The sequence below is a fragment of the Odocoileus virginianus genome, chromosome 11 (genome assembly GCF_023699985.2).
Source record: "Odocoileus virginianus isolate 20LAN1187 ecotype Illinois chromosome 11, Ovbor_1.2, whole genome shotgun sequence".
Taxonomy (NCBI): Eukaryota; Metazoa; Chordata; class Mammalia; order Artiodactyla; family Cervidae; genus Odocoileus; species Odocoileus virginianus.
The window spans coordinates 49,576,158-49,597,863 of NC_069684.1; the positions used below are offsets into that span (position 1 = coordinate 49,576,158).

The 21,706-nt window shown below is 40.9% G+C and overlaps 1 protein-coding gene across 1 annotated transcript in view; it reads left to right on the plus strand.

Annotated features, from left to right (window-relative positions):
* The first annotated feature begins 9,644 nt into the window (after positions 1-9,644).
* ACBD3 (acyl-CoA binding domain containing 3) overlaps positions 9,645-21,706 on the plus strand; it is a 38,140-nt gene continuing 26,078 nt past the window's right edge. Inside the window, exon 1 of the mRNA XM_020915207.2 lies at positions 9,645-9,995. Within this exon, the coding sequence (XP_020770866.2) occupies positions 9,710-9,995 (286 nt within the window). The 5' untranslated portion in view covers positions 9,645-9,709. The remainder of the gene's footprint in view (positions 9,996-21,706) is intronic.

The following is a 21,706-nucleotide window of genomic DNA, read 5'->3' on the forward strand; positions in this document are numbered from 1 at the left end:
ACAAGGTTTTTCTTTTCTCCACATCCTCACCAACATGTGTTCCTTTTTATTTACTTTTATTTTGACCATGTTGCAGGATCTCAGTTCCCTGACCAGAGACTGAACCCGGGCCAGGATAGTGAAGTGCTGAATCCTAACCACTAGACCACCAGGGAATTCCCAACATTTGTTATTTCTTGACTTTTTGATAATAGTCATTCTTACAGGTGCGAGGCGGTATCTTGTCATGGTTTTGATTTGCAAAACCCCGATAATCAGTAATGTTGAGCACCTTTTCCTGTCCCTGTTGGTAGATCTTACCAGATAGAGCCTCTTCAGGGGAAAGGCTGTGCATATTCTGCATATGAAATGCAAGCGTCGATGGGCCAGCAAGATGCAGGAGATACTGGCAGAGAGGGCCGGAGGAACTGGCAAACCTCCAGGGTGGGGTCAGCTGTGGCTTTGGTGTCAGACAGGTTTGGGTACAAATCAAGGCTCCTCCACTTGCTTTGAACAAGGGTTTGTGACCCTATGCACATGACTTAACCTCTACAATTTCGTTTCTTCACTTTAAAATGAGGACAGTGATGCCTATTTCAAACAGCTACTGACTGTAAGGCTTCAATGGGAAAGGTACATCAAAAGTTTAGCCTAGTCCACAGCACATACAACATGTTCAGTAGCTATTATTGGTGTTCTTCAGCTGTCAGTTCTAATTTTTAGAAAGTCCTTCCTGTTACTGAGCTGAAATTGGTCTCCTGTAACTTCCTTGCATTGCCATGAAATCTAATTATGCCCTTTCTGTTTTTTAAAAAAATATTTATAATGTTTTTTATTGTGGTATGTTCTTTCAGTCATTCAGCAAACATGGATTGGTTGTTTCTTGCCTGCCAGGGATTGGGCCAGGCCTGTGAGCACAAATGAGAAAAAGGACCGGTCCCTGTATGTGGGAGAAGTACCCCTCCTCCACATGAGAGTCACTGGAATACGTAAGGAGAGCCATCACTTCTTCCTTGACATACCTTTTTCCCAGACTCAGCCCCCCTCTCCCACATCTATTTAGCTGTACTTCTTGCTCTTGTTGCTTGTTGATTTCAATCAAGGCTGAAAATCATCCCTTTTCCAGGAAGTCTTCCCAAACTGCACTCAGCAACCATATCCTCCTGCCCCAGTTACCCTATCAGCACGTGAGGACCCAGTTTCCATTCTCCCTGTTTGTTTGCATTTGCCAGTTTTCTGGTGTATGCCCACTTCTTTGGAGAGCAACCCAAGGCTCCCAGGCACTGTGCGAGGAAGGGGAAGACAGCAGTCACAGCCAGTGTCCCTCAGGAAATCTCAGGTCAGTCTTCGGCTTGGCCACCAGGGAGCTGAAGCGCATGTGCAGGTAAAGTAAGTTTTTGCTGCACCGAGTGTGTTGTGAAGCTGGAAGGAAGCACAGGTTGGATCCGAGATACAGGACAAGTGACCAAACCATCCCGGAAGTTGTGTCTCCAGCTTCAGTTCTGTGCTCTTTGAAGAGCAGCTCTCCAGTGCAACAAGCAAGGACACATCCTGGCCTGAACCTTATTCAACTTTGGGGGGACAGGGAACTCTTAAAGAAAAAAGATGAACAACTAGGTACAAAAATGAATGCTTAATTAAACTGAGAAATAATCATAGTGAATCATGAATGTTAAAAAAGCTGACTAGCAATGACAAAATTCAAAGGACACACCTACAACAAAAGTCAACAACAGCTATTACTATTATTACTACTAATACTGTTATTTGATTCCCTGACACATCCTACATTTTTTTGGCTGCATCCTCCTTGTCCTCCATTTGATAACAGTTTCATAATTTAATTTTTTACTGAGAGCATGGAAAGACAATTTAGTCTTTTCCTCTAGCATGGCTGATCAAATTCATCATTTTGAAGTGTCATCATCTAGACAAACTTGCCCAGGGCTCCAGGCTTCATCCTGGCTCTGCAGCTCCCAGGTGGGGCCCCAGCAGCTGCTCCGCTGTGTGTGTTAGTTGCTCAGTCGTGTCTGACTCTTTGTGACCCCATGGTCTGTCCATGGAATTCTCTGGGCAAGAATACTGGAGTGGGTGGCCATTTCCTTCTCCAGGGGATCTTCCTGGCACAGGGATTGAACCCGCATTTCCTGCATTGCAGGCAGTTTCTTTGCCGTCTGAGTTACAAGGGAAGCCCAGCTCCTCCCCATGGCTGCCCTCATCTCTCTCCCCCAACCCAGGAGATGGTTACAGGGCTGTGGATGCCGAGGCAAGTCTGGCAATCCCAGGAACACCAGGTGTGGACAATGAGCCCGGCTCAGGCAGCGCTACCTCCTCCGGCCAGCAGGTGGGGCTGAGGGGCCCTGAAGCTTAAGCATTAGTTTCGCATTTTTTTAATAGATCCCTTTGCAATCAGGGCATCGCTCTTCCTGAACGTTTCACCTCTCCTTACTGTAAGTGGAGAATATTACTTTATAATCATCACCATTGTTATATGAATATTATTATTTGCAAGACAATGAAATAATGTACCCCACATTGCTAATACTGGTTAGATCTCAGTAATGTGATTATGGAAGAGTTATATTTTTACATACAAGTATCTATGTCTTTGACTTTTTTTAAAACATAATGGACTTTCTGTAGGAAATAAGATTATAAATAATTAAATTTACAAATTCATCAAAAAAAAATAAACATAATGGAGCAAAAAATGCTCTTTTATTAATCCGATGTCCATTGAATATCTTTGCAGCTGTTCATGAATATTAGGTGTCTGGCACATAAATATATACACACTTCACAATTGAAAGATTTGTGCAGTACACCAGTCATCATTGTCTTTGACTTCTTTTATTAGACTCACTTTTACTTTTGAACCTGAAGAAATATACATTATTTCATAATGGAAAGTGGCCCTTAAGTGTTTTGGATGTGGAGGCCTGGGAAGAATGGTAGCAGCTGCCAAGCTAATCATATCTTATCTGTTCAGGAATTTTACAGTTTCTAAAGCACTTTCACAGTACAATTTAGGCATTTTCACATCTTGATGGATTTTGAAAGGCCAGAGCAGAAACAATTCCTACTTTTTTATTGATAAAGAGACGGAGGTCCAGAAAATGGCCCTAAGTTCACAACACCTAAAAAAGTGATGGATTCAGTCCCTTGCCCATACCAACTCTGGCTGGCTCTGTTGTACATCTCTTTGGAATCTGTCTCTTCCTTGTCATCTCCTTAAGCTACTCCTCTTCAGGATCACCTGGTCTTTACCTGGGCTAACAGCAGCTTCTTTCTGAGCTCCCTACGGCCTGCCTCCCCTCCAGGTTCTCCCTCCACCACTGCCTAAGTTATTTGTGAAACTCCCTTGCATAAAATCCTTCAGTGACTCCCCACCAGCTTCAAGACTGCCTCTGACCTACCCTTCTAGGCTCTGCACATCTGAGGCCTCCTTTCTCTTCAGGCTTTTCTCCTTCACTTCTCTGAGGCTAACCAAATCTGCCAGCTCTCTTAACCCTTGGGAAGTTAGCAAATGGTATCCCCTCTGCCTAGAATGTCGTTTCTACTTTCCTCTAATGTAAGCATGCACAGTGATCATACTTATCTCCTCTCTGAGGCCATCTCTAAACCCTCCTGGGAGTATGTCATTCTCTTCCTTCTGCATTAGGAAGTTCCAAACACAAATGCCTACAACAGCCAGGCAAGTAGCAATATTAACAGAGTCAATATAAAATAAGCACTAGCCCAAGCTACAGGCCCACACTAAACACCAGGAACAGTGTCTGTCCCAATGAGCTGGGGGGGTTGTTGCAAACTTGAGAGCTTGTGTCCCTTCTTAAGAAGGCAGCCTGTACAAAGTTTTAGCTCATCGTTGTCTAGCACCAGTGCCAGGCCAGTGTTGCCAACTTTCTTAATTTTTTAAGGTAACTCAGATATCTGAATTTTTAATGTAAAATTCCAGATTTTTAGGGGGAATTCTCCGACAGGCCAATGGTTAGGACTCAGCTCTTTTACTGTTGTGGGCCCAGGTTTGATCCCTGGTTGGGGAACTAAGATCCCATAAGCCGTGCACCAAGGCCAAAAAATAAATAAATAAAGCAAAATTTCTGTCTAAAAAATTCCAGATTTTAAAATACTAGCAACTGATTCAGATTTAAAGCACTGCAGGGACCAACTCTTGTGAGCCAGGAGAAGACATTAGTGGGAAGGCTTCACTTGATGGGCCTCCAGTGTACAATATTTCTTGTACGTTTTTTGTCTGCATGGCTTGTAGGATCTTAGTTCTCCCATCAGGGACTGAACCTGTGCCCATGGTAGTGAAAACACAGAGTCCTAACCAGTGGACCACCAGGAACTCCTCTCTTCTACATTTTAATAAAACATTGTACATAATAGTGGCCAAATTTGCTACATGCTCACTATATGCCTGACAGGTCCTTTTCTAAGTGCTTTACAGGTATTCATGCATACAGTCTTCCCAACAGTCTGAGAGGTGGATACTATTATCATCCCCATTTTATAAAAAGTCACCGAATTGCTGAGTTCATTCCAGTACTGGCAGCCTGATCCTAATATAAGTGCTTCTTTCATGTTCTTAACTACTGGACCGTGATCCTTTTGTTACAGACACCAGAACCTCTCATCTGTGTATTTCCTACAATACCATGTGGGGTACTCCTTAAATGTATGCTGAGCTGAACTGCGTGTAATAGACGTAACTATACCTTCATTCATTCACTCAGTAAATCATCTGGAGTGACTATCACGTTTCCTGTCCTGTGTTAGCGGCTATGGGACACAATCTTTGTTCTCCAGGTGCTTCCAATCAAGGAGCAAAAAATTATTATCACTGGTGGCTCAGATGGTAAAGAATCTGCCTGCAATGTGGGAGACCCAGGTTTGATCCTTGGGTCAGGAAGATTCCTTGGAAAAGGGAATAGCAACCCACTCCAGTATTCTTGCCTGGAGAATCCCATGGACAGTGGAGCCTGGTGGGCTACAGTCCATGAGGTTGCAAAGAGTTGGACACAACTGAGCAACTAAGCAGCAGCACTATAGTATTTATCATTAACAATTTGTTTGGTTTATTATTTTTATTTTTTTGCACTGGGTCTTTGTTGCTGCTTGTGGGCTTTCTCTAGTTGTGGCGAGCAGGGGCTATTCTTCATTACAGTGTGCAAGACTGTCTCTGACCTACGAGAGACAGGATTCTCACTGCAGTGTCTTCTCCTATTACAGAGCCCAGGCTCTCGGCACACGGGCTTCAGTAGGTGCAGCACTTGGGCTCAGTAGTTGCAAGCGCACAGCTCTGAGGCATGCAGCCTTCAGTAGTTGCACTCTTAGTCTCTAGAGCACCGGCTCCGTACTTGTGGTGCACAGGCTTATTTGCTGTGGAATCTTCCCAGACCAGGGATCGAACCCATGTCCCCTGGACTGGCAGGTGGATTCTTATCCACAGGGCCCCCAGGGAAGTCCATAATTATCATTACTAAATAAGACTAACTGCAAAATTTCACCAAGGACAAATAATGAATTCACCAGATGAAGCAGGAAACATACAATTCAACCTAGTCTCTGTCTGGTGATCTAAAAGTCTACAGAGAAGATGAAAATATGTGGAGAGAACAAAAGGAAAGGTTGATTTTAGGGAAGAAATTTCAAAAGCATTTGAAATTTTTGGTAAATTTCAAATGGTATTACTTCATCTGAATGTGATGGTGCTTAACTGAAATCCACACAACAAAGTTGGTTGGTTAAAAAGCACTCTTTTGTACAGAAACAGACTTAGGGAAGATATTCGAAAGGTTTCAGAAAATATACCTTTTTGCTAAGTCTGTGTCTCCTCACATATAAAAGACAGGAATGTGGAAATAGAGGTAGTTTCCTTAAACTGTTTATAGAAATCAGATTCCACTGTGACGAGCACATCCTAACAACTATTTACTGAGCTGTCTTGGGGGAGGGCGGCGTTAAAGAAAGGGTGATGGACATGCGTGTCATCTTCATTGTGGTAATGGGTCTGACAGGTATTTGCATATGTTGAAACTCGTCAAATTGTGAACTTGGAATATTTGCAGTTTATTTGATGTTAATTATACCTCAATAAAGCTATGAGGAAAAGTTTCCTAAACACTTGAGATGTAGTCTGTAGACAGCAGCATCAGCCCAGAAAGCTTATGAGAAATGCAGACTCTTGGGCCTCCCTCCTAAGTCAGAAATCTGCAGATTCTCATACACGTTAAATTTGACCTCTTATAGTGAATGTCTAGAACTCATTTCCCACCATGAGTTGTTAATGGAAAATTATAGTCCCTACTCTGTTTTAGTCACTAAGAGCAACTCCCTGCTGGGCATTCTTTGATGGTTACATTAAGAGGTTTACATGTTTGCTCTAGAGAATGAGCACATTTTCAAGAATTTTCAATATGTTAAAGTCCAAACCAATTTTAAAAAGTCAATAATTACTAGTGTATCATATCTTACCTGTCCATCTTTCTAGGTGTGTTCTATAGGCTTTAATATTTACAGTGCTTTGGAAAAAAATATTTTCTGATTACAAAAGAAATGCTTATTATAGTAAACTTGGGAAACAGAATCTGTAATTCTAGGAAGTAGCGTTATATTTAACATTATCACCCTCAAAAGTTACTGAAAACTAAAGGTCGACTACAAAAAGGTAATGTATATATGACTTCTTGGAGGCAACGCCTTATATTCTAACATGCATATTTTTTAAATAATTAAAGCTAAATCTAAAGATCCCAGCTAAGTGGAAAAACTCACTGGGCTTGGAATAGCAGAATTCATCTTCAGACATGGGTTTACCATAGATTAATGAAGCTTAAGCTTCAGGGCGCCTCATTTGCACGGGTCACTTCCAAAGCCCTTGGACAGACCCTGGCCAATATATTTACTAGGTCAAAAGTTTCTGTAAAAGTTTCTAAATTAAGATAGTTAAGACCATCATCACATTGTATTCAAACTTCCATCATTTCTCTTCTGCAGTAAATGGTGCAGGAATAGCTACTGGCTTTTTTGAGACCTGACTAAGGGAACAATGATTGACTTAGGGATACATTTCATTTGGGTTTAGAGGCATGCATTTATGGTTTGCAGTTATTTCCATCTACTGTTAAATTATTATTCACCGTGGGTGTAGGAATGGCTTTCTGGAATTCACCTACTGCCCATTATGCCAACTCAGCCAGCACCATGTCACAGAGGTACAGGGCTAGAGGCAGAAGAGTTCTGTGATGCCGGGCACAGATGCATGGGTGACAGAGGAGAAACAAGGTTTGAAAGAAAAGGAGAAACTAGCCCATTAAAAAATCCTTCCCACTCTCAAAAGTAAAAAACTCTTCAGTGGAGGGATCAATTTTCTCAATGCCTAACCTAAAATGAAGGTTCTCATTCATCAGGAATCTAAGTAATGTCATATATTCTACTGCAAGTGCGCTGTATTTTTGTTTTTGTGTGAATCATACAAAATGGAATATATTAGAATTCTTATATCTATGGAAAACAAACCTGCAGTTGTTTTACCGAAAGGTATGCGTGGGGAGTCCAGCTGCTCGGCACTCAAAAGCCAGTCAACAGGCCAGGTTGGTAGAAAAGAAAGTTTGCTTTATTTCAGATGCTGGCGACTCGGGGGGAGGGTGGCAGACATCTGTCCAAAGACCGACTCCCCCCCCAACAAGCAGGGAGTGAGAGCATTATAGACAGAGTGGGCGGGGGTGGGGGGGGCTACATGCAGAAACAGCACAGTCATCTTCAAATTGGTCATCAGTGGTCTGACTAGCATCATCTTGGTTCTTTTAGGTACAGTTAATCTTCAGTTCTGGGGTGCACTTGTTCCCATTTCTTTGGGGTCATTTCTTGGAATTGTGGCAGCTCAAGCCCTAGGTACAGTCTGGTCATCATGCAGTTAACTTCTCCTGATGTCTTAGTATCTATAAGACAGCTCACAGGATATGGCTCAGAATATTATCTATAGCCCTTGAGAAAGAACTAAGGGTCCTTAAGTGTGCTTGATGACCACATTATTATTATTTAGTCTCCTTATACTGTTTTCCTTTGTTTCAGCATTTCTCACTTCTCAGATTAAACTTATTCTTTGGCTAAAGTTTTCCACAGAAAAAAGGCAGGCATATGGCCCTGCTCCACCGCAGTTGTACTACAGTAAGTCTGTATGTGAAGTCACATGTTTTATTCATCTTAAGGAGACCCTGTCTTAACATAGATAAATCTTGCCCTGAAGAGTACTAGAGATCCAAGAAAAACTAAGCAATAAATTGCCACTGAAACAGCCAAACAGTTCTGAAATATTATAGCTCATATATGAGAGACGCTTCATACATGTTTTCCTAAATTTCACAATAATCCTAAAAAAGTAGTAAGTTGCGAATCTAAAATTTATAAACAATAATAAAAAACAAATTGTGATCACCATGTTAAAAAGACAATACTGATTTTTCTATTTTCTTTACAGAAAGCATTAAAAAATAACTGTCATAGAAAAGTGATCAAAAGTATACAAAAACAGTGGGAAAAATGATTGTAAACGGTGCCCCAAAAGTCTTCAGTTCAGTTCAGCTCAGTCGCTCAGTCATGTTCAACTCTTTGCGACCCCATGAATCGCAGTAGGCCAGGCCTCCCTGTCCATCACCAACTCCGGGAGTTTACTCAAACTCATGTCCCTGGGGTAGGTGATGCCATTCAGCCATCTCATCCTCTGTCGTCCCCTTCTCCTCCTGCCCCCAATCCCTCCCAGCATCAGGGTCTTTTCCAATGAGTCAACTCTTCGCATGAGGTGGCCAAAGTATTGGAGTTTCAGCTTCAGCATCAGTCCTTCCAATGAACACCCAGGAAAGTCTAGAGACACAGATAAGTAAATATACGTAGTTGTCAAGAGCATTTTTAATCTTAAAAGAAAACTACGTTTCTGGATTTTTTGACACCCTGTAGAAGTGCGTCAGGCAGTTAGTAAAAATTTTATGGTTTATCTGTGTGACGGTTGTGAGTTTTGCTAACCTTTCAAATGTCACTTGTGAATTCTTTCTCATTCTATATATTCACTTCCCTAACTCTCTGCTTCTAACTTTTTGCTTTTTAACTAAACAGTGACCCCACAAATTGTATGAGCTCAGTTCCCGCAAAACCAAGATGTGCTCTACGCGTCTCAGAAATCTCGGGATTTCTCTGCAGCCTGTTTCTTGCTCAGAAAAAAAAAAAAAAAAAAAAGGCATTTGCTGGGCATCTCCTTAAGAGTTACCAACAGTTTCTCCAACCAAACCACACAACTCTACAAATGGGGAGGGTCTGACCCGAAGGGTAGGTCGCCCGCCAGGAGTCACCCTCTTCGCACAGACTGCACGCGGGTCCCATCCGACCCCGCCCCTGCTGGACACCGCGAGCTGCGGCAAAGAACGGCAGGGCCGGGGCCTCTGGGCGTAGCACCAGCCCTTGGGAAGAACGAGGGCCGGAAGGGGACCGGGTGAGGCTCGAGATGGGGCGTTCGAAGGCCGCCGGGATGGTGGGCGGGGCGGGTGGTGGAGGAGCGCAGCCCACCGACGACCCCCGGGTTGGGGGCGGGGCACCAGGCCGCAGCCCCTCTCCGGGAACTCTATCGCCTACTCAGCGGCGGAAGTTCCGGTGTTGGTGAGCGGAGGTCAGAGGTCAGCAGGAAGTCGATACGTGGCCGCCGCCTGTCCCCGCCGAGGAGGCGCAGCAGGCGGAGATGGCGGCGGTGCTAAACGCAGAGCGACTTGAGGTCTCCGTCGACGGCCTCACGCTAAGCCCGGACCCGGAGGAGCGACCCGGCGCTGAGGGCGCCCCGCTGCTGCCGCCGCCGCTGCCGCCGCCCTCGCCTCCAGGGTCCGGCAGGGGCCCGGGCGCCGCAGGGGAGCAGCCAGAGCCTGGGGAGGCGGTGGCTGGGGGCGCGGCGGAGGAGGCGCGGCGGCTGGAGCAGCGCTGGGGCTTCGGCCTGGAGGAGCTATACGGCCTGGCCCTGCGCTTCTTCAAAGGTGAGCTGGACAGGCCCCACCCCCGCCGCCTCTGCCGGGCCTTGGAGAGACTGGACCCGAGTAGCCCTGACCTACCCGTGCAGGACCCCGGCGACCGGAGCTGGGCTCTGTCCTTGGGGGTACTCGAAGTTTGTCACTATGCGCTTGGTCACTAGGTCACACCCCTTGGGGCCTGGAACCTTGGTTTAGCTTTCCGGGTCCTGTCTCCCGGAGGTTACCAGGCATCTTACCTGGATTTAGCTTCTCGGTTTTCCAGGATCCTGGATGGAAGAATGAGTTCTCTTTCCCAGAGGTTCCCTATCTGGGTTTTTTTTTTTTTTAACCGTCGCGTTCATTTTCTTGTTTCTTGTGTATTTGGCACGTCAGAACCACCGATTTTTGCTCTTCTATAGTGGAAGAAATTTTTTTATGGGTTCCATTCTTACGCTTTCCATTCATTCTGGGGATCCATAAACTCGAATAGGGCTTAATCACCTGGCAGTATTCATGTGGCAGAGAGAAAGAAGTTAAGTGTTCAGCTAATCCCTTCTAGTTGTCAAACTCTAAATTAGAGAAGGGATAGCTGCTGTGGTCTAGCGACTTCTCGATGGTTAAAATTTTTCCAGTGTCCAAGAGTGGATTCTCAGATTAAGGCCTAAAAGTAGCCTCTATATTTCTCACCGAATTAATTGTAGTAAATCTTGTCTTAGAGCAAAATTGTGGTCTTGGATTTGTTTTTGTTTTTTTTTCGGGGGGGAGGATGATGGTTCACTTAGTGAAATGGTGAGTCACATGACCTTGTCAGTGGGAAAGACTGATGAGCTATTTAGATCTCGTGGGGCAGACGAAAAGGGAGAAATTTCGGCAAATGAAACTTTAAAAGTGGTTGCTAGGTTCTATATACATTCCAGAACAGCATATTTATGACCTTTCCCCAGAGGGAGTACCTTTTGGAGTACATATTTTACTAGCTGAAGTTGAGTCGTTGGTGATACATTCAAAAGTTAGTTTTCTCTGAAAATAATTGTGCAAACTGATGATAGTCTTTCTTGTATAAATTTTACAGAAAATTTAGTCGTTCTCCATTCGTTGCATTTAAAAAAATTTTTTTATTGGAGTAAAAAATGGTTTTACAATGTTAGTTTCGGCTGCACGGCAAAGTGAATCAGCTGTTCGTGTGCATACATCCCCTGGTTTTGGGGTTTCCTTCCCCTTTAGGATTGAGTAGAGTTCTCTCTGCTCTACAGCAGGTCTCGTTGGTTATTTTATATACTGTAATGTGTATGTGTCAGTCCATTCTCCTAATTCATCCCACCCCCCAGCTCCCCTTCTGGTATCTATACTCCTTTTTCTATTAAAAAGTTTACCCTTTAAATATTCATGGTCGTTGGGCCAAGAGTTCAGCCCTCTGCTAGTTTGGGGAATTGGTAATGGCTACTGAGTTTTGGAACACTTGACCCTTAGATCACTGGCTTGAATTTAGAGTTTCCTGCGGTGAGGATATACTACCGATGACATAAAAACCTGGTGGTTTCTGTAGAATTTATATAACTATATTTTACTCTAAATTTTTATTCTTGGTACTGATTTTTCCAGTGTACGATAAGATTAAAGTGTATCTTAGCAGAACAATGTGTAAGAATAGAGAAGAATGAACTTCTAATCCTAACTTTTGCCATATGACAAAGAAATAAATGGATAATTTTATCTTCTGAGTCTGTATTATTTGAAGGTAGTAGTAGTAATTTTTCTTCTTTGAAAAATTAAAACACTTAATGCGCAATAAATCTAGCATTGTTTGGGAGTCAAGAAGCTCTGGACTCTTTTTACTTTTTTTAAAGTCATTCAGTCACGTCAGACTCTTTGCGACCCCATGGACTATACAGTCCGTGGAATTCTTCAGGCCAGAATACTGGAGTGGGTAGCTTTTCCCTTCTCCAGAGGACTTTTTTTTTTTTTCTTAATAGCCTGCGTGATCCCAATTCCCCAACCACGGATTGAACCCAGGCCATAGCAGTGAAAGTACTAAGTCCTAACCACTGGACCGTCAGGGAAATCCCTCTCAATTCTATTAACCTACTCCTAGCCAATTAACTTTTTTCTTTCAGACTCAATTTGTTTATAGATAAAGATACATATGGCTGGATTAAATGAAATTTGACATCTCACATTTAGTGCTCTAAACCTCCCATTATTTTAACAATTTGTCAAATGGAAAGACTCCTAGGGGAACCAGTAATTTAGGAACCTAGTTATAGTCACCTTAAAGAGAAGAAGCTACATTGATAGATACAGTTCAGGAAGTTTCAAAGTTAAGCTCTCAAAGTGGAATCCAGGTACTTAAAAGAGAAACGACAGTCTGAAGATTAAAAGCTACATTTTTGCATGGATCATTACATAGTTAGCAGTGAAGAAGCTATTAGTATATGAGGTTCCTGATATAGGTTGGGGGGAGGGAGGAAGGATCTAAAAGCAGTCAGAAGGGTTATGCAAAGTAGGGTGAGTCAAGTGTTGCTGCCTTTGAATTAATGTGTGAAAAACTTTTTCCTGCATAATACTTGACATTTTTATCAGTCTTGGGGCTTTAATAAATCACTCTTTTATGGTTTTGTATCTCACATGAATTAGAAATAACATTACAGTTTATCTTCTGCTGTGGAATAAATATGAATCTTGAAAGCATGGGTATCTTTTTCTATTGCAAATAACTTGGATTAAGAATCAGGAACCCTGTTTCTTATTCTGTCTCTATCACAGTGATCATAGGCCAGTGACTGAACCCATTGTGTCAACTGCCTATCCTCTTAGTTTTTGATGGTAAAAGTGAAATAATAGGTGAAAATATTGGCAAATGTAAGTTAGCATTTTATCACCTAAGCTGAGTTGTTGAATCCTTACTATGGATAAAGTTTTATCCATAATCTGTTCTATCACTGTAAATGAACAGTATATTCCCTTTTGCTATTATGAAATTTATAGTCCAAGGAATTAAAGCCTCAGTGGCAACTGCAACACAGTGTGGAGGATCCAGAGGGCAGATGCCCTTCCAGGGAAGGGAAAGTTCTGTGTGTCTAGGAAATGGCAAGTAGGGATTAGGTAGTTTGATGGAGAGAACTGGGAAGCTAAATTGGTGTCATATCCATGTAAGAACTTGACTGGCATTGTAAATAGCCTGTTTGTCAGACCGTGAGGAACCATTGAAGGTTTTTAAAAGGAGGAGCAAAGTTGCCCTACTCTAGTTTAGCAAGATTAAGCTGATTTTCTTCTCTCTTTGGGTTAAGGACTAAATCGGTTGCCTTTACTGAAGCCTTTATACTTTTTGGTTATAGTTAACCTGGGAAGTTGTTTTTGGTTTTTAGAATTCTTAGAAGTGAGGTTTTCCTTCTCTAATAACCTCACTCCATTAGCTGATGAGTGGTTGCATTCATTTAAAATTCTAGACTAATAATTACCACCAGTTATTGAGCAGATGTTTGCTAAATATCAGGTACTATTTTGAGAGCTCTTACTATTGATCCTCAAATTGTACCATCTTCAGCAAGTGGTAGGTCTCTTCAGATTGGCTCCTAAATTCCTTTGCATGACTAGTAGTCTTCCATAGCTTCTTTGCTCTCTGGTGTAATGAAATAGTTCAGATTCATCGTATGCATTTCCTGCCTCCATTGGAATCAGCCATTTCTCCAAAGAGACTTGGTTCCTTTAATGGAAAGTGGCATTTGAAGAACCGTAATCAGGATGTTAGCAGTGGGCACTCATTGCTACTAGGTTGGTCATTATTTCAGTAGACAGATCTAGGAGTGTGTGTGTGTGGGTGGGGGTGTGTGGAGTGATAAGTTTTTGAGAGTATGATATGTAAAAGGAAGCTGTAGTCGAATTTGGAGGGAACTAAAGTTTTAGACTCAGCTTTTCTATGGAATTGTTAATGCATTTCCACTAACATTGCTATCTATTACATGGTGTTATATTGCTGATAACAGAGAAGCAATTATATGGACATACTGAATGGTTCCATTTTCTTTTGTCCTTAAACATATGCACTTGCAAGAACTTTTATAAATGGCTCCATTAATGTTTTACTCTAAAGCTGTAATTTATTCTTCGGTGACACATATGATTAGTGTCTGCCTCCTGGACTTAAGTGGACTAGCCTCAGATAATTTCAGGTTTAATTGTTACTACTGAATATCTGTTAAATTTTGAGTATATTTTCCTCTTCTTTATTGTCTTTAGGTATAAGTGTATAGCATAGGAGGATATATAGACCTGAGACAAAGAAAGAAAATTTTACCACCGGGAATATAATGCCTTTTAAACATCTTCTTATTTGCTATTTCATATTAGATTTGAACTGAACTAAAATTTTCCTTTGAATATGGGGTATTCAAGGATATATACATATATATGTTTATACTTACGGATGTTTTATTGTGATTTTAATAGCTACCTGAGGCCTCCCCTTTGTTTACTACCCTTGCAGAAAAGTATATGAATCATAAGTGATGCTTGATGAATTTTTGCAAATGAGTACACTTTGGTAACCAACCCTCAGAAGGAGATAATGTTTACTTTTATCAGTTAGCTAAAATGAGAGCTTCTCTGCTTCAGTACTTAGGAAGTTGAGCTCTGGAGTGAATACTACCTGGGATTCAGTTCAGTTCAGTCGCTCAGTCGTGTCCGACTCTTTGCACCCCTATGAATCGCAACATGCCAGGCCTCCCTGTCCATCACCAACTCCCGGAGTTTACTCAAACTCATGCCCATCGAGTCGGTGATGCCATCTAGCCATCTCATCCTCTGTCGCCCCCTTCTCCTCCTGCCCCCAATCCCTCCCAGCATCAGGGTCTTTTCCAGTGAGTCAACTCTTTGCATGAAGTGGCCAAAGTACTAGAGTTTCAGCTTCAGCATCAGTCCTTCCAATGAATACCCAGGACTGATCTCCTTTAGGATGGACTGGTTGGATCTCCTTGCAGTCCACGGGACTCTCAAGAGTCTTCTCCAACACCACAGTTCAAAAGCATCAATTTTTCGGTGCTCAGCTTTCTTCACAGTCCAACTCTCACATCCATACATGACCACTGGAAAAACCATAGCCTTGACCAGACGGACCTTTGTTGGGATACTACTTCTGGTTCTGTCACTCAGTTGTTTAAATTCTGCCTTCCTTTATTCAGATTATTTATAAACTCTTAGCAGAGTACCTAGCAGTTGGTATCCTGTGACTGCTTATGTTGTTGAAGAGGGGAGATTACCAGGAATTTATTATGGAGTGTGTTGAATTAATAGGAGGAAATCAACTTTTATTAAGCACTTCATGCAGGCTAGGCAGTTTACAGAGTTGCATATTCATTAACTCAGAAATACTGCATTTATTATACTTATAAGTAGTACAAAAATATATCCGATATATTAAAAATATATCACTTTTTCCCCTAATTGAACATGGGAGAGATGTGGTTTTAATTTTAATATTTCTGAAAGATGGCTTTTATTCGATGTGTATTCTCTGCCAGAAAACAGTGATAGGGCCACAAAAGAAAACAGATTTGAGCTTCAGTTGCTTTGGTGGAAATACAGTATCTGGAATGAGAGAGGAGAGAGATGGTCCTGCTCTCATCCACACAGTTCAGACAATCGCTGGATGCTGCTTTCAGCTTGAGGGATCATTCATAGAGTTAAAGACAAAATGGAGCTAATTCAGAAGAGAGCAACTTCTGTATTGTGGGAATTTGAATCCCCGCCATCATCACAATAGCTGCTGCTTAGTGAATGTCTGCTCTGTGCAGGCACTGTGTCAAGACTTTGGAACACGTTATTTCCACCCCTCACAAGAAAGAGAAGTCATTTTCTTCATTTTTTGATGGCAGAACTGAGGCTCAGAAAGGTTATCTGCATTTTGTACTTAGTAAATAACAGAACTGAGATTTAAACATAAGTCTTTAGGAGTTAAGTATGAATGAATAAGCTGAAAATATTTTGCCTAAAGAATAGAGAACTCAGGGCAAGTATGCTATGTGGTATTTTGTGGTGTGTGTTTGTTTGTTTTTGAGGTCCGATCTATTAGATGTGTTTTATTTAATGCCAAGGACTAGAAATAGACCCTGTGGGTAAAATTGAGAAGAATCTAATCAGAATAAAGAGCTAAAAATTAGAGCTATCCATCCAAACATGGACTAGACTGTTTGAGACAATGAATTCCCATCACCAGGAAGTGTTCAAGCATACGTTAACAATTGCTAGGTGGCTATGTTTTTGATTGCTTTATCATAATCTTTTATGTATCTACCTCAGATTTTTTTATTTGCTGTTACTGTGAGGCATATATAAAATATTTTATAGTTATACTGTCTAAGCTGATAACTTCCATAACATACAGAAACTCTATACTTTCATTTCTCCCTTCCTCACATTAGTTATATAATATGTCCAGGTAACAAATTATTGTAGACCAAGTGGTTATGTAGAGAGGATTTGAACTTTGATTGTGCAATTCAGTCATCTATCTTTAATATCCTTTTCAACCCATAGATTTTATTAGCTTTCATTTCATAAGATAAAGGCCAGAAAGAACATTGAGATAATTTATTATGTTTCTCTATCTTTCCCTCCAGAGAGAAGAGAAAAATATTTCTCAGTAAACTTACTCTAACAATCGATGTGTGAGACTAATAACCTTTTGTATAATTAATTTCAGGTGGAAGGGTAATCATTCAGTGCTTTGGGCTTGGTGGCTGTGATTATAACACTTATCAAAATTATTTATGCTGTCTTATTAGAACTGTAAAGTTAAATAGTTTAATAGGAGTGTAATCTAGAAGCCTTTTCATACTGTCATGGGGTTCTTTTGATGAGGGTGAAAAAGCTGGCTTAAAACCCAACATTCAAAAAACTGAGATCATGGCATCTGATCCCATCACTTCATGACAAATAGAAGGGGAAAAGGTGAAAGCACATTTTTATTTCATTTTCTTGGGCTCCGAAATCACTGTGGACAGTGACTGCAGCCATGAAGTTAGAAGATTTTGCTCCTTGTAAGAAAAACTATGAGAAACCTAGAAAGTGTATTAAAAAGCAGAGACATCACTTTGCTGACAAAGATCCGTATAGTTAAAGCTATGATTTCTCCAGTAGTCATGTGTGGGTGTGAGAGTAGGACTGTAAAAGAAGGCTGAGAGCCCAAAAATTGATACTTTCAAATTGTGCTGTAGAAGACTCTCGAGAGTGCCTTAGACTGCTGTCAAACCAGTCAATCCTATAGGAAATCAACCCTGAATATTCATTGGAAGAACTGACACTCCAATACTTTGGCCACCTTATGTGAAGAGCCTACTCATTGGAAATGAACCTGATACTGGGAAAGATTTGGGGCAGGAGGAAAAGAGGATGGCAGAGGATGAGATGGTTAGACAGCGTCACTGATGCAATTAAAATGAATGTGAGCAAATTCCAGCAGATAGTGGAGGACAGAGGAGCCTGGCATGCTGCAGTCCATGGGGGTCAGAAAGAGTCAGAAATGCCTTAGCAGCTGAACAACAACAAATCTAGAAGCCATTTCTGTCTTTATTAACTTGGGAAAATGTGTTACCACAAATGTAGTGGCTTGAAACAACACATACTATTTTGTAGTCCTAGAGGTTAGTAGTTCAGAATGGGTCTCACTGGCTTAGGATCAAAGTGTCAGCTGGGCTGTGTTCCTTCTGGAGACTCTAGGGGAGAATCTGTTGCCTTGCTTTTTCCACCTTCAGGAGACCAGCTGCATGCTTTCACATGTGACCTCCTCCTTACATCTTCAGCGCCAGCAGTGTAACGTCTTCATACCTCCTCTGTTCTTTCTCTTCTTCCATTTATAAGGACTCTTGTGATTGCTTTATGCTTATACGGGTAGTCTAGGGTAAGGTCAGCTACAACCTTAATTCCCCCTTTTCATGTAACCTAATATATTCACAGGAATATATTATAGATTGTGGGGATTAGGATGTGGATTCTTTTGAGGGGAGTAGTATTATGCCTACCACATGTTGTAATCTCTTATGAACTGATTACTGAGATGGAGCAAATGTGTTTATTCATTTTACATTTTTATCAAAGTGGAAACCAAGGCAATTATGCCAAGTTGTCATATAAAATTTATAATGAAAAATAGCCATCCCCTGTTTCTTTTCCCATCTCCAAGACCCTCTCCCCCAAGGCTGCCACTTTATATTATTTTAACTGTTTCTCCTGGTATTTTATTTGTCTTCACTTTCCTGCTGCTGCTTTTTTTTTTTTTTAAAGCCACTTATATATATGTGCCTCTCTCTTCCTCCTTCCCAGACTCCCAGTTTTATGATACCACATTTGTGATTAAATCACTGAGTTGTTTCTATTTGTGTTATTTACAGCTGAGACATATCATGCACTTTGATTATATTTTGGTTCTTATGCAAACTCTTTGTCTTTTGTGTGGTTAGAAGTAATTACCATTTGTTTTCTTTGTTCTCAGGTAAACTCTTTTTTTAAAAAACATCTCTCCTAGATGTTATTAAATTTTTGATCCAGTCTTAGCTTTCTCCTTTGTTGAGTCTCTGCTTCCTGTCATCCTGAAAATTTCTTTCACCTCTCTGTGATGTTGAAATTTCTTCTGGAATTCCTTTTCTTTTAGACTTTTTTTTTCCTATTGGAAAATTTCTTTTACACCACCCCCCCACCATGTTGAGAGCTTTCTCAAATGTTGGGTGATCCTTGGGCATTCATTCTTGTTAAAGGATAAGGCATTGGAGAGCCGACTGTAACCTTGAGTACAGCTTTTATTGTAGGTAATGAGGCGGAAGTTTCATTGAGGATCTCTAAATATCAGTACTTTTCAAACCAGTACGTGCCGGTCTTTTATCTTAGGCCAGTTTTTTTCATGAAAATATTCCTTTCTCCTGCCTGGAGTATATGAATCTATCTAGCTGCCAATATTTTGGCACTAGACAGGAGAAGGGAGCATGGGTGGAAGTCGTTTACCATTTACTAGGGTAATGTTCATTTCTTTTCTCTTTTTAGTCCTGCAGCTTACTCTTAGGCTGATGTCCCCTCACCTGAGTATATGTGATTTGTGTTCTCAAATATACCCGTCTGCTAAATATACACTGCCTCTGCTAAAGTAGGGGTAAGGAGGCCATCTGCCTGCTTGGGGTTGCCAGACAAAATGGGAGGTAGGGGTACCTGCTCTTTAGATAATTTTTAAGCCAAAATCCCTATTTTTATCTAGACTCCAGCTTTTAATGAACCTGGTATCTTCAATTCCTGAGCCTTTTCAGTGTTCTCTAAATTAGCTTCCTTATTCCTTTTAGTGGGGTATCATTGAGGATCAGATGTAATTGTGTATATTCAGTTCACCAGGTTTAACGGAAGTTTGTACTCAGTTGCTGAGTTGTGTCCGACTCTTTGCGACCCCATGTTACTGTCGCCCACCAGGCTTAGACTTTGTCTATGGGATTTCCTAGGCAAGAATACTGGCATGGAAGTTTAACTGTATGTTTTCTATCCTTTATTTGAGTTTTTTAAATTCAGTATTTAAAATATTGAAGCTAGTTTGGCTTTTGCATTTCTTCCTTTAGTCCAGGGTCAGCAAACATTTTTCAGTAAAGGTCAGATATAAATATTTTAGACCTTAAGGACTGTATGTGGTCTGTCTTCATATTCTTTGTTTTTTGTTTGTCTGTTTCTGCTTGTTTTTAAAAGATTTCTTTTAAAAGATTTTAAAAAAAATTCTTAGCTCACAGGTCTTAAAAAACAGTTAGGGGGCGGGGGAGAACGATGGCTGAGTATGACTAACTACTAGTTAAAGTGGATGTTACCCAAACCGATGGGAAAAAGTTAAGGATATATGGATTTAAACAACTGTGGGCAGAGTTGATCTAGTTAGCTGGTCCCTGCTTTAGTGTGTCTCCTTTAGGTAAAATAGATTTTTAACCTGACTTTTGGTCTTCAATTTTATTGAAAATAAACCTTTTCTAATATAAGTATCACTGGACAGATGCTAACAGGTGATCCCTTTTAGTCCATTTGATTGAAAATGGCCAGCTTTGTACTCAGCTTCTCCAGGTAGTAGAAGTAGTCATTTTCTGCTTTTCATTGATGTGTTTTCACACGCTTACATCTGAACAATAGCTCTGCAGCGTCTTTCCAGCATAATTTATATTTGTCTTTTGGGTTGCCATAGAAGGCAGTTTTCCAAATTGATTGGATTAATTAACTCTACAAATGCAGGGACCAAGGGTGATGGCTCTCTGCCTTAATGGCAGGACTGAAAGAGCTTTCCTTTAGGACTGCGGCCCTAGCTAAAGATTTTTGAGTTTCAGCAAGACTTTTTCTGTCTATGCAGTTATGGTAATAACTTCATTTCTGCTAATATTTAATGCTTTTGGAACAAAAAATAATTTAGGGGAGAGAATTCCCTGGCGGTCCAATGGTTAGGATGTGGTGTTTTCACTGGTCAGGAAACTAAGATCTCACAAGCCTCACGTTACAGACAAATTTAAAATAAAAGTAATAATAAATAAAATATAGTTTAAAAGTAATTCAAGAGAAAATTATTTTCATCTAATGCAGAAAACCTAAATAAACCCTCCTAATGTGTGAACTAGAGCCACCTGAAAAGTGAGAGAGGTAACTTTTTTGTAACACTGTAATAGTCTCCCTAATGATACTGATCTGGGTGAGGGGGTTCACTTTCTGTTCTCTTTGAGGTTTAGAATGTCAACATGATGTGGGTTGTCCTATACTAAAGGTGGTTGGGATTCTTGGTTTATCCTCCTGGGTTTTGTATAGTTCTCAGGATAAAATAAATGATCTGTTAGTCTCATCTTAAAGGCTGAAAGATTAAGTTGCCTTCACTTTTTAAAAATGTTTGCTATAAAAAGAAAAAAGCATATGTGCATTTGATATAAAAGTACATATGCATTTTGGAAATCAGAAAATAAAAGTGAGAGAAGAAAAAAAATCTGTAATCTGATCTTTTAGGAATAATTATTAGTATTAACTTTTGGTATGCTTCCGCGCCCCTCCCGTGGCTGGGCTTTTCCCTGGCAGCTTAGCATTAAAAAAGAAAGTATCTGCCTGCAATGCCAGGAGCCACAGGAAACATAGGTTCGAGCCCTGGGTCAAGAAGATCCCTGGAGAAGGGCATGGCAACCCACTCAGTATTCTTGCCTGGAGCATCCCATGGGCAGAGGAGCCTGGCAGGATAGAGTCCATAGGGTGTCTAAGAATTGGACACAACTGAAGCAACTTTATAAATTTTGGAGACTAATCCCTTAGCGGTCAATATAGTTGCTTATAGGAGTCTCTTAGGATCCTTGGTATTTCTGTGGAGTCACTTGTAACTTCTCCGTTTTCATTTCTGATTTTATTGATTTGCGTTCTCTCCCTTTTTTTCTTGATGAGTTTTTCAAGGTTTATCAATTTTGTTTGTCATTTCAGAGAATCAAATAAGACGGGGAAAAAAGAAAAATTAGCAAATGTATAAAGATTCTGTGGAAATACCAGTAAAATTCATGAGAATGGATGTACTGTTTTATTCTCACAGAGATTGACCTTTACAGTCAATTTCTTCTTTAGAGAGATTTATTGGGCATGGTTTTGGTGCGGTGAATGCCTGTTAACAAAGTTTGTGCTTAGCACTGGCGTTCATGACGGTGAGCAAATTTGAGCGCTTGACCAGAACTTAACACTTAAAAACATATTCCTCTTTTGAAAAAGCCTTTATG